Genomic DNA, 13,462 nt, shown 5'->3' on the forward strand with positions numbered 1-13,462 from the left:
TATGCCCCAGTAAACACCAGGGGGTTGTTCTGTTGTATTCCAGTGGCACTGCAGCTGTTCCTTGCCATGGCCTCAGCTGTGGATACATGAGATACATGAGAAGCAATGGAGAAAAACAAAACAACCACAGAAGAAAACAGAGGTTAACATTTTTTTGGGGAAAAAAAACAAACAAACCAAACCCATGCACACAGCCAAGTAAAATCCTGTACATTAAAAACCTGTTTTATTGTGAAATTGCACTGCAATTGGTACCAAAGTTCTTTATAAACACAATATACAGTAAAATATTTTACACGACACACGCTGGGCATATGCTTCAGTTACAAAATGCACACAATTCTCTGACAGCAAGCAACCTCAGGATGTGAGGCTGCCTTTAGTTCTACAGAGCAGGCCACTGTGCTACCATAACATGGCAGCTAATTTCAACACGCTCAGCATTTCCTCAGAAAGGCCAGAAATGCTGTATATTCCACCTCAAGTTTCTTTCACACTGTTTAGAATGGCTGTGAGTAATGGATCTTTATTCCAACCCCCTCCTTGCAGAGAGGGCTCTTCAATTCTCACTGTTCAGAAACAGATTATTTGTGAGGAAGAGCACAGGGTGGGTGAAAATCAGGGCTGAGATTATTTCCACCACTTTTCAGTTGGGCAAAAAAAGCAAAAATGAAGAAGTAAAGCTCCACATCTCCTTTTCCTCTCCCACATCTGTTACTCACATGCATGCGTATGAATATGAAAAGGAAATGTGGAAGACATTCCTGTCACGCTGCCTCATGAAAGGCTGGGCCCTTTTTTTTAAATACATAAATTACAAATGTAAATTAGAGCTTCTGAACTTATGAAGCTAATAAATGCTTAACAGAAAATAACACACTGAAGGAAGCCATGGCTCCTTAGTGCTCTAAGTGCAAACAACTCTGTGCATCCCAATGTAATTAACGCTGCTGTCTTCTTACCTAACACTGCAGAAATACTTCATCTGTGCCTCCAGCTAACTGCAGCATTTCTGCATCACACCTACCACACATTTCCAGATGAAAATGTAACACTGAAACACGAACAGCATCCTCACAGCTGTGTAAGTTCCCTTAATGCTTAGACCAAGTTTGCATTCATTCCGAACCAAGCATGGATTTTGTGCTCCCAATTGCCATGGAGTGCTGAGTGAAATGGGAACAAACCTGACCACTGCTTGGAAAGCACTGGGAAGAAGAAAGCAGGAGCAGAGAGAACAACGTACAGCAGTTTGTTTACCTTCCTGATGATTGCTGGCAGAGATTTGCAGATCAGCCTGCAACTGACAGAGAGACAAGATGTAACTTCTGGCCCTACACAAAAACATTCAGCTCTCCAAGTACTGGAATATGCTTCGGCTTCGACTCGTTTGCTCTGTGCTGTCAACCCTGGGCCGTTTGGCAAGAGAAGTTATAGCTGCAGAAGGACCTCTTTTTGTCACCTGCAGAGGAAGAGAGCACACGTGAAGCACTCCAAGATTAAATTCTTAACTACAACAGAATTATTTGGTGTGAGATCACATTGCTGCACTGCAGGAAATCACAGAGAATATTTCCAACAGCGGTGCTCCCAACTGCCTGGCAGTGTTTGGTGTCTGTATGTTCAAATAAGCTGCAGAACTGGAGCACAATCGTACACAAATCTTTACCTGATGCTTTGATTTCTCCTTTGCCTCTTCATTCTTGTCTGGGGAAAGTGTGTGAAACACAAAGTTCCTGGAGTTCCGAGGTGCATTTGGGTTAAGATCTGACATTGCTGCTAGTTTCTGAAGGATATCTTTGGGTCTGTTCAAGAGAGACCCATTTTTAATCTGAAGAACAAAGAAATGTTGCATTAACCACTCCCATGAACAAGATAGCTCTTTTTAGCAGCAGATTACCCTCAATAGAGAAGAATATTGTGTACCAAAATGTTATTGCTACCACTATTTCCTCTCTATCTTACAAACCAGTCATAGCTGGAATCTAGGCTCAGCTGACTCCAGTGTCCTACAGATGCAGTTTGGAAATGCCATCTTCCAGAACCAATACCAACCTGGATGTCACTGGCAGGTCTGAATGCTTCAAATGGGTTCGTGGGCAATAGCTTTGCATCTTGTACCACTACTGCAGGGCTTGCTAGCAGACACAAACAGGAGAACATCAGCTTATGAACTTACTTTGCAAGAATACAACTTGATATCAAAAGGAGGAATTTAGAATTGACAACATACTGCAGACAGAAAAACCCCAACAAGCTGCACTGAGCTACACTACGAGCTGCACAGCTGGTAAGATTGCTCTGGCAATCAGTATTGACATTTAGAAGGGAAAATTTGGTTTTGAGACAATTTTGCACACTTGAAAGAGTCGTGCTTTTACTCCAATCGGGGAAAACCTGAATGCATTTTCAGGACCTTACAGTTTTTCCTTAAGTCACAGATATTTGGAGAAGCTGCTAGGAAACAGGTCACTTAGATCTGTGATTTAAAGGATGACAAAGAATGAGACTAAAAGATGCAGAGGAATTGACTTTCACTCCATAGCACTTGTTTTCCAGAGGTAACAAAGTACTTCTTAAGTACACACAACTACTAACAAGCTTGCAGATTGATGCTTCATCTTTTTGAAGCTCAAATGACAAAACCTTGGGCTGGTGTAAGAAAACAAGGTACTGGGGCTTGCTGATCCCCAGCCTGGTTCCCTAGAGACCAGCTAACCATGACTGGAAGTTAAGCTCTCTTCTTTGGTTGTCACTTCAGTAAAAAAAAGAAAAAAAAGATAAGCCCACCTCTCTTCTGTAGGGACTTTGCAGTCACTTTTTTGGCTAGTTTCATGAACTGACTGTCCTCACCAATGTCCTCCTCCTCCTCCTCCTCCTCCTGCTCTTTATTTTTTTCCTTCTGTAGCAGAGAGAAGATATTTTGTGAAATTGAAAGAGCTCTTATTAGGAATGAGCACTTCATTCAGTAATTTCAGTAGGCCATGTCTTTCCACTGTAAAGATCAATCTATGACTGGGGTTTTTTCCAGAATGCCACATCTGGTAATGCTACAAAGAACTGAACGAGGTGCCCTGCTGGTACCTGCTCACGAAGCCACTGCTCTCGTTCAAATCTCTCTTTCCTCCATTTTACTTCTGTTTCATCAAACTGTTCATTTTCATCTTCGTTATCAGAATCCCTCTGAAACAAGTCCATCTGGGAAGCATCATCTAGAAAAAGAAAAAAACCCATACATCTTCTCTCTAAGCTTCCATCCCATCTCCCATCTACGGATCAGAAAGGCACCTATGTTTTTCCATCTGAACCTCCTCATCCTGCCAGGCCCATCGCTGTGCAGGTCGCCATCAATGAGGTACCTCTCTTGGTACAGGCGTAACTCACGCTTGTCAGCATCAAGCACTGCCTTCCTATCAGGGCAAACAAAAGGCAGAGGCTCAGTGCACATCACTTCTAAGCCATCACCTCAGCCACGCACACAAACGAACACCAGTGTGGCCACTGACATGTGTAATTTCTGTACTTGACTTTCTAACTCCGCTTCGTTAGGGAGGTCCTCGTCAATAACCTCTTCTTCATATTCATTCAGGTCTTCTCCATCATACTCATCCTCACTTCCCACGTCACTTCCTGACAGCTCTGCCTCATCTTCCATGAAATCCTCCAGTTTGCTGTCAAAGAATGGTAGAAGAGTTTAGTTTGGTAGATCAATTATTATCACATAAGTCTTCTGAAAGTCAGCTCTATCTTTGGATGGAAGATCAGCACATATTCTCAAAGAGAAATCATGACTCATAAGACCTGAAAGTTCTTGCACATTTACATATCGAGCCTGCCAACACACAACACCTCCAGATTATTGTCATGCTCTAGACTGCTTGTCAATTGCTCGCCAAATGTGAGATGATAACTGTCACCAAGATGTGTTGCCTGCTAGAATGAATAAAGACCTCAAGACTTAGAAAATGACAGCGATGCACTGCGACCCCATTTTGGTGAAGAAATTCCTGCACTGCTTTCATCCTGACCTTTCCATTTCCCTCTGTAATGGAAATTATAATGGAAATTCTCTCCAGCCAACCAGCAGCACTGTTAACCCGTGCAGTTTGGCAGCATCAGTGCAAAAACAACCCCTGGCACTTACAGCTTTTTCTTCGAGCCCTCTCTACGTCTCAGTAGTTCTTCTTCGTCACTTACTTCTGCTTCTTCACCATCATCATCTCCACTCTTTTCATCCTGTGAGAGTTTATGGAAATGAAGTTTTATCTAAAAGTGGATTGCTTTATAATGACAGCTTCTTCTGTCCTTCAGTCCATAAACACAGAATAAAACAGCAGGGAACTTAAAAAAGATTTACTTTGTTAATATTATGCTATTCTGGATCTTAAGTTGACATTTTAAATGGTCTAAATTGCTCTCTCTTTTTTTCCCATTAACTTGTTCTGGATGCCATTGTATTTTGCATTGATAAATATATTTAAAAAATGATAAGCTGAGTTCTGAGTCAGAATGCCACATCATTCTGCTTCGCTTTATCATTTCATACCTCTTCACTCTCAAAAGCATTGTCATCTGTTACAAGCTGAAAGTCACCAAGCTCCTCGTGCTCCTCATCTTCCTCTTCCCTAGGGGAAAATGAGTGAAATGAGACAACTGCCACCACAAGCTTCTGTAAATCCCTGAAGAATAATGCTAACCTGTCTGTGGGAAAGGAGCCTGAACAAAGTGCCAGTGCTTCTGCCATTGGGTCCTCTAAGTCGCTGTCCTTTTCTGCCTTGGAAGAAACTGATGATGCCCACGTTGGAGAATCTGCTACAAAAAACAGTGAGGTGACGACTTACTAGACAGATACACTTTAACTTTTAGAACGTTGGAGAACATCTTAGAAATGACAGCCAGCATGCACCAACAAATTATCACAGCTCTGAGAAGTCTCTCAAGTTCCACGTTCTGCGTTATTGCCCAGAACTGGAACGTGTGTTAGTGTAAAGCTCAGAAACCCAGCCAGCAGCAGAGCTGGGGACAGAATTCAGGACATACTCTGAGTCACAAATTTCCCAGAGCAAAGATGGAGCAGTTCTTCCATGTTTTGTTTCTTGCTGCTGCTGGTACTCGGCACGTGCTCGGCTTGACTGCTAAACTGCCCAGAACACAAGTCCAATAATTCATCCATGTTGGCATCCATTGCATTCTCATCCATACTGGCTAGAGTCAGCCTGTGCTTTGAGGACTGGTATTTAGTTCTGTGTTGTCCAACATTCAAGAACCTGAAAGAAAGCCTGCAGTTAGCAAAATCTTGCTGTCCTGTACGTTCTACCTCTGTGAAAGGGCACCAAATATCATCCTTTACATCTGTAACCTACCCATCTGCATCCAGCAGCTGGCTCTGGGTGTCATCTTCCAGAGAAAACTGAAACTGGGATTCTCCAGCCCCTGGAAACAAACTCTTTGGTTCAGGAGAGGCATTATACAGGTCCTGGGAATCTTCTATGGGAAGAGATGGCTCAGACATCTTTCCCGAGCTCTAGGCAAAAGAAGGTAAAGTAAACAAATTAATTACTTTGCAATCCTGGAAATCAAAAGCAAGAACCAGATAAAACATTTACAATATTTTTAGGGATAAAAAGAAGTTAAGGATTTCCAAGTTGCGCTGAAGTCAAATGCTGTGCAAATATATTTAAAGCAGAGATCAAAAATCAGATTACAGCATCTTCTCTTTGAGGCTTTAGAGACATTTTAAACTCCAGGGATGTTTGCTTGCCTGAAATCTTACTCATACAACTGCATTTGGCTAGATGCCTTCTCCTTGTGTTATTTTTTCCAAAAACATGGCAGGATAAAATGCATTTATTCATCATGTTCATATGAGACACAGCCAGGAGGAGGAGCCTCACCTTGGAAGCAGAGCTGATAAAACTTGTTTTGAAAAAACCTGGGGAAGGTGACCTGAAACCTCCTGCTGCAGGTAAAAAGTTCCCTCCACGCGACGTCTGTTTGTTACAGGGCTGGTAGGATGGAATCATGGAGCCAATCAGCTCAAAGCTGCTGTTGTGGCTATTCTCTTTTGCTGGTGTTGGTAGAGAAAATGAATCATCATCTTCTGAAAAGAAAGTTTAACATAATGCTTATTTTCTCTTCTGTGGTCCAGTAATCCCCAGGTACTACTTCACAGCACTGACACCTTGCAAAGAGTTCATGATTTTATGCTTAGTTTGGATTTTTTTCCTGCACTTTTGGAAACTGAATTTAATCTGACTGAATTTTGATTGTTCACATTTTTTTTCCCCAGCGTTACTTTGAACTTTACTTTCCTCTTTGTTTTTCCATGCTCTCCTAAGTCTTAATTCCTAACTTCCATGGCGACGCCATGCGAACACGCAGCTGATGAGAGCAGAGCAGTGCCAGAAACAAACACCACACAGAAATATCTGCATGTGCCACGTGAAAAAAGTAAAAATGAAGCTAACACAGCACTTCTGCTTTACCTAACTTAGCAGGATCTTTGTCTGCAGCTTCTTCACTTTCGTGTTTCTCATCAGCAAGGGAGTACCTGTAATTAATTACATGAAAGGTATTTGTTAACATACACGAGATTAAGTGCCATTAGCTATCACACCTAATTGCAAGGAATGAGGTATCAGAAGATCTATTAGATAATCATAATGATATCTATGACATCTAAAATATCTATTGCTCAAGAACAATTTTCCAAGTTTTGTCATCTTACCCCATTTTGGAGGAGCTGTCCTTGAAGAGCATCAACGTAGACTCAGTTGAAGGCAGTTTGGGAACAGAAGCACAGTCTGCAGATTGCTCCACCTTTTCTCCATCAATTGACTCTCTGTCAGTTTCTTTGTCACCGTCTTCAACTTGTTTCTCTTCCAAATCTTCATTGTCTTCCTCTGCCTCATCAAGCAGAGATTCCACAGCCTAAAGAACATCCCCAAATACAGCAGATACACTGTGGTTATTCTTGGAGCTGTCACCCTTCCTGCAAGTTTTTTGAGACAGTGTTCTAACACATGGAGGAGAACACTGAGCGACACCCAGTTCTTCCATACCCCATTGGACTCTGAGACAGTCCAGAAGTGCTCAAAATGGGCACATTATTCTGACCCTCTCTAAAAACTAAAATCTGTGGCAAACTCCACCCCAGGTCAGACAGGTATGCATACATTCCATAGAAATTGTCCACTGCTAGGAACAAGGCCAGACATTTATATGAGTGACACCAAAAATTGTTGTACATGTTAGCTTTTAATGCTTTTTAGGCAAATAAATACTAGTAAATTCAGTTTAAAATACTAAGAAATCTGTACAAGATAACCATAGGGTTTTTTTGGTGTTTTCTAAGGAGATTTAGTGGCAATCACCCAACAGTAGTAGTATACAAGATCCTACTTTCACTGAGGAGAATCAGAACTGAGAATAAGAGTGGGTTACGTGGATATGTTGCACACAGACCTCATGATCGCCTTCCTCCTCTTCCTCAGACTCATCTGTCATCTCTTCCTCCTCCTCCTCCTCCTCCAGCAGCTCCTCATTATCCAGTTTGAACAACGCTTGCCGTTTCTGGCGCTCCTCAGTCCTGCGGAGCTTCATGGCCTCCTGCAGTTTTGCTTTCAGCACTTGCAGCTTTTCACCTGGACAATGAATGAATCCATACATCAGATGCACTACACTGAATCCTTTACTTGGCCACTTCCAAGCATCCCATCCAGTGCCACTACACACATATCAAGGCTATTTAAAACCGACTCATTTGCAAATGTTCTCATTGATTTGTCAGCTGGAAGAGATGGAGAGTTAGCTTCCACAAATTCAATGTAGAGAGACAATGCCTTCCATGGGCAGATAGCACATGAAATAACTGTGAGCAGCTAAAAATAGTGCATGCCCATAGGACTGCCCAAACAATTTATTTTTCTTTTCATAGATACTGGGAGAGTCACATTCCACATATATTTTTCTTTGCAAATATATATATTTAGGAGCTGCAATACAGAATTAAGGAAGCACAAGAGATCTATGAAGTAAGAATAGCTCACAAGGAGCCTGAGAGTTACATTTAGAAGGGAGAACAGCATGCACACATGGCTATGTAAAAGTTTGGTAAAGATGGGGAGAAATTCAGAGCAGTCACAAAAATCTGACTGTGACAACCTGATCAACACTGACCAGTGCTATTTATGAGGCCTATTAAGATTCTTCAAAACCAAACCAAACCAAACCAACAGGACACACATTAGAAAAACATTCCTTCATCTCTTTTTTGTGGGCAGCATTAGAAGAAGGGGAAACATGGGAAAAAAAAAAATAGAGAGTGATTTCCAATCAATCATCACAACCCCCAAACTGACCTGGCTTTGTGTGCACTGCTTCATCCAGGCTCTCTGCAGCTAAAACTGCTGGCACCACGTCTGCTTTTAGTTCCTCCTTTCCTTCAGCTGTGGTTTCCTTACGAATAATGTTCATGTTTATGGTCCTTTCTACTTTGGGTTTCGAAGTTTGAAGAGTGTGCTTCAAGAAACGTGCCTTCAAGGCTTCTAAATCTTTAAATACATGTTGATTGCATGCAAATTAAATGAATTTGATAGTATTAAATTTGTATCGAGAGCAGGTCTTGAAATTTTTTCAGAAGGCATTAATTAAAAACTGTAAACCTCAGACATTTTGGTAATTGTAAAACAATTTGACTAATAATCAATCATGACAGAATATTTTTGCAGAAGTAGTACTAAATGACATTCCCACTGAGTATGATGTACTCACAAGAACTCAACTCTACACTTCCAGCCACCAGGAATCTCTAAGTTTCTGATAACAAATATATTTAAGACTAATGGCTCATCAACAAAGAGCTGGGGTAAGCATTCCTTCAAGCATGTGAATATTAAGGAATCAGAATTTCCCTTTCCAGCATCAGTTAAAGGAAACACATCTATACTGGTAAGAAAACATGCCTGACTCTGCTCTGAACCTGAACATTTCTCAAGAAGTTTTCCTTTTAAATTCAGCTTCGCTCTGCATACTTCAGAAGATCTGACAGTATTACAAAAATAAAAGTGATACCTTTATTCAACTCAGATTCATCGAGGTTTATAAAAGATTCATTGCCAGAGCAGATTCTTGGCTTGATGGTCAAATCGATTCCCAGCTCACGGAGTTTCTCCAATTTGGACTTCTTCACTTTTTCAGGCAGTGCTGCCAACCCAGGCCCCACCTGTTGGTTGTTTCCCAGGCCTGGTGCTGTTTCATCTCTTTGCTCAACAGCACTGCCTCCAACTGGTAGAGGAATTTCACTCTCTTTCTGTTCACTGCAGTTGGTGCTTAGGACTGATTTTTGTTCCTCTCTTTCCCTGGCAGTTGTTACAGCACTATGAGAATCATCATTGTTCTTTCCAGACTTTTCAGCACAGTCTCCTGTCAAGTTCTCCCCCACACCAAGGAGAGGATCTCTGGCAGCAGTATCCATGTCTCCACCAAGGTTTGCTTCTGGCTCGTTAGCTGCTGATTGATCACCTTCTGTTGGCCCATCTTTGCAATCTGTGCTTGAGGTCTTCATGCCTGCAGCCTCTTCATTTAGGGTGAACTGATATTTAGTGGACCTAACAAAGGCAGGAAGAAATACATCATCTATGGCTATCAGGAAAGGAGAGGAAAGGCTGAGAACAAATTGAGAGAAGAAAATAATTTCCTCTCATTGATGCGTAAGAAAAGGTGAAGGATAAAAGTCTGGAAAACTTCATTTTGAGAAAAGCATAGTACAATTTCTCTACACTGTTCTATATAAACAAATTCCTAACAGATTTTACACCTACCTGAGTATTTTACTACATGTTATTCAAAACAAGGTATTTCCAGATGTTTATTGCATCAGAAGACTCTAAGAAAAAAGCAGTAGTTTCTTTTTAAGGCTCACCAGCAACAGTGACTGCACAAAAAGCAGGCGTGCACGTGAGACAGCCCTGTAGCCCACAAGAAAGTCTGCTCATCCCCCAGAAGCTAAGTTGGGATATCCTAAATGTTTATGAAAATACATGAGGAAGGTTTGAGTCCTTACTTCAGCAATGCCATGGCATTTCCTTCATACACTGGTCGAGATCTACGCTTGAAGAATTCGTGAACACTTTTGGCCTCAGGCATATGGTATGGGAGAGACACAGATGATTCTACCAGAGAAACAAGGTGCAAGAAAAATCGAAGTCATCTCAGGCATTTATACCTTTAAAAAGGTCCTTGATTAAAAACAGTCTTTTACTCTTCAACCCTTAATAACTAATGCCAGGTAAAAGAAAGATCTGTTCTTTCAGACAAATCCTTTCTGTTTCTCCCCTGAATTTCTTACTAGTTTAAATCCCACTACATACTAAAAAAAAAATTCAGCTGTACCTCTAATAAGCCGCTGGGTCTCACTATGTAGCTGTTTAATGGCTTCCTTACTCAACCTTGCTGCTTTCCGCTCCTTAAGAAAAGAAAAGAAATCTGAAGTCAGAATGGAAAATTTGGGATTCTCTATTCTCTGAATAGCTGTTTTTCCTCTTTCAAGTTACAAGGAGGCAGCACAAAACAACTAAATGAAATAGCAAAACAGCAAACCAACAAAAACATCAGATAGCATTGAAAAGATAAGACACAAAAAGCTCCCAATGGTTTGAGTAACTGCAACAAACAACAGAAGAATACTTCACCTTCCTTTTTGGTTCTTTTAATGCACGTTCCTCATTATCATCATCAAAGACATGTTTGTAGCCTTGGTCCTCAGAAAGCCCTTCTTTGTTCTGCAGTGCATAAAGGAGAGATCCATTTGTTTGATAGATAGATAGGCACAGCGAAGACAAACAGGTGAAAATACATGATCACAGAATCATAACTTGTCACCAAAACAGGATCTGCACACATTCTCACCAACGAGCACAAATCCTGTGTAACACTATGGCAGATTTCCAAAGCTTCTACTGTAGCCTTATAACTTTCCAATACCACTTTCCTCTACCTTAAAGAACAAAAACCTGAGGACTATTTTACCCTGTTATAAACAACTGTAAAAAGTACAATCGTCAAACAGTTTCACGTATGCTCAAATAAAATGCTTCCTGCTAGTATCCAACAATGTTATGTTGCTATACCTTGTATTTCTTTATTTTCTCTTTCACTGCTGCTCGTATTGACTCTATTGACTCTTCATCCCCTGGGAAGGAATCGTTTTCCTCTTCTAAGCCATTATCGAAAAGTTCTTTGTCATCAAGAAGACACCCACTGTCATTAAAAGGAAACCTCTCACCACCATCCACCTGCTGGCCCTAAAAAGAAAATATTTGAATTATTTGTTCCAGGATTTCCTCTTCAGTTCTTTGACTTGCATTTAAGATTACTGTCAACAGATCTCAAGGAAACTTAGAAAAAGTGTATGCCAAACTTAGCCAAGAATCTGCCGTGCCCTGTAAGCCAGGCATGTTCACTTCAGAGCACTGCAGAACGGATGAACTAAATTCATGGAGCAGCGTTCCCTAAAATACACAGGACTCTCAATAGTCCTTGTGGATACCATACCCTATCTGTTGTAGTAATGAGGACACAAAGGATGCAGAAGCATTGAAACAAAATAATAATACTGTTAAACATGTAATTTAATGCAGAAAGCATCTGAGATTTTCTGCCCAAAGCATGTACCTCCGAGCTTGGCTTCTTCTCTTTTATAAGCTGTTTGATGGACTCGGCTCTTCTCTCCCTCTCCTTTCTTCTTCTAGGTTTTCCTACAGATTTTTCAGCTGCCTCGTCTTCAAGACTGTGTTTATGCTTTCTGGATTTTTTCCCAGATTTCAGTGGTCTCTCCTCTCTCAGCTCATTCTCAGACAAGACAGACTTCCTGCTCGTGTCAAGATTCTCAATTTGCAAATTGTCACCAGTGTCACTGTCATCGCTGTCCAGCAGAGCCTGGCGAATCCGAGATTTCTTGTTTTTCTGGGCAATGACCTCTTTTTCCTCTCCATTTTCTGTGTCTCCACCCAGAGTGTCATTCTGCACAGAACAGTCACCATCCTCTCCATCTTCACTTTCGCTGTCCTGAAGCACCTTCTTGCCTTTTGCTTTTCTGCTTACAAAAATCTCTTCTTCTGAATCTGACAAATTATATTAAAAGAAAAGAAGCGATGTGTGCTATGGAAAAGTACATTCCACTGGTTAATTAACAAGCAATTGGTTACGTATAAAGCTACAAATGTTAAATTTTATAGATGTCAATGACTGTAACCGTTGACATCGGTTGTATCAGCATGAAATCAAATATTCAAAATCCACCTCTCCAGCCTCTTCAAAAGGCTGGAAAAAAAGGCAAAACTGAAAATCCTTCACTGATAAATCAGTAATTTGAAATAATAAAACCATAGTTGGTAAAGCAAACCATAAAAAGGAAGGAAATGAGCCTGTTTACCACTTCCCTTTCCATACCTCGAAACCCCCTTTTCTGCAGCTCTCTGGCCACATCCTAAGCAACAAAAGCAGCACTTTAGCCTTGTACAGCAGCCCAGCAGATCCCCACCACCCAGGCAGCCCTGTGTGAAGTCTGGCAGCCCCATTACAGACCTGCATCCTGGGGGCACACGGTGCCAGTGGACGGCCGGCCCGGTGAAAGGGGCTCAGCGCTGCCCTGCCCGCTGTCTGAGTCACTGCCTGAGTCGCTGCCGTGGGCCTTCAGCACAGCCACATCCAGCTCTTCTGGTTGCAGCTACAAAGCAAAGGACAGCTTTCCTGAGCACCGCGTTTATACACGAACGGCTCTTGGGGCCTAAATCCACCCCGAGGCCTTGGCTGAGCTCTTCCATAGGATCACACACGCGTTATTGGCACTCATTTATTTATACACTTATTGATACACTCCGTCAATCTTTATTGGTATCTAAATATGCTTCAGGTGACCTCGCACACAGACAAAACAAGGCAAACGGCGCTCAGGCCGATCCCCCCTGTGAGGGACGCGCCTCAAAGAAGGCACAAGGCGCCATCCGAACGGCGGCACCGCCCGCGCGCCCTCCCTTCGTGCACTGCGCTGCCAGGCCAGACCCCGCCCCTCCCTCCTGCGCGCGCGGAGATAGGCCGCTATGAGCTTCCCAGAGTGCATCGCGAGGCGGAAGAGAGCGCCGCCGCTGGGCATGCTGGGAAGTGCAGTTCTGAAGCGAGGCGGGGAGTCGGCGGTCTGAGTCAGCTCACAGGCAGCTGAGGAGGCGCCGCCGTCTCGCTCGGTGCTCATCCCAACCCTCCACCGCGTCGCGGTCACGGGAGCTGCGAGGCCCCCGGTAGCCGCCAGCCGAACGTGCGGAACGGTACGAACTCACCTCAGAGGGAGCAGCCGCCATGGCCCGGATCGGACGCAGTCGCAGCGCTGCCGCGTAAGAAACCTCTTCAAGTCTTCGCGCGCTGCCCTAGCCCCGCCCTGCTTCCGGAACAGCCAATCCTCGTTCAG

The 13,462-nt window shown here is 42.6% G+C and overlaps 1 protein-coding gene across 4 annotated transcripts; it reads right to left on the reverse strand.

Annotated features, from left to right (window-relative positions):
- Positions 1-205: 205 nt before the first annotated feature.
- Positions 206-13,357, reverse strand: CLSPN (claspin). 4 transcript variants are annotated; one of them, XM_042885056.1, is made up of 25 exons: positions 13,335-13,357; positions 12,586-12,727; positions 11,674-12,122; positions 11,130-11,303; positions 10,692-10,781; positions 10,393-10,465; positions 10,064-10,172; positions 9,073-9,608; positions 8,361-8,552; positions 7,465-7,643; positions 6,728-6,930; positions 6,486-6,550; positions 5,895-6,067; positions 5,364-5,524; positions 5,041-5,267; positions 4,698-4,812; positions 4,547-4,625; positions 4,145-4,236; positions 3,507-3,671; positions 3,289-3,410; positions 3,085-3,212; positions 2,791-2,902; positions 2,056-2,138; positions 1,670-1,831; positions 206-1,462 (listed from the first exon to the last, which is right to left on the reverse strand). In XM_042885056.1, the coding sequence occupies exons 1-25, from the start codon at positions 13,353-13,355 to the stop codon at positions 1,349-1,351; spliced, it is 3,966 nt and encodes a 1,321-aa protein (XP_042740990.1). In that variant the 5' UTR covers positions 13,356-13,357; the 3' UTR covers positions 206-1,348. The 4 variants fall into 4 exon arrangements, with proteins under 4 accessions (XP_042740990.1, XP_042740989.1, XP_042740987.1 ...); XM_042885055.1 differs by having other exon boundaries at positions 5,895-6,097; XM_042885053.1 differs by having other exon boundaries at positions 4,698-4,809; positions 5,895-6,100.
- Between the last annotated feature and the right edge of the window lie 105 nt (positions 13,358-13,462).

The sequence above is a fragment of the Lagopus leucura genome, unplaced genomic scaffold (assembly GCF_019238085.1).
Source record: "Lagopus leucura isolate 7727_CA_CO unplaced genomic scaffold, USGS_WTPT01 Super-Scaffold_100048, whole genome shotgun sequence".
Lineage (NCBI taxonomy): Eukaryota > Metazoa > Chordata > Aves > Galliformes > Phasianidae > Lagopus > Lagopus leucura.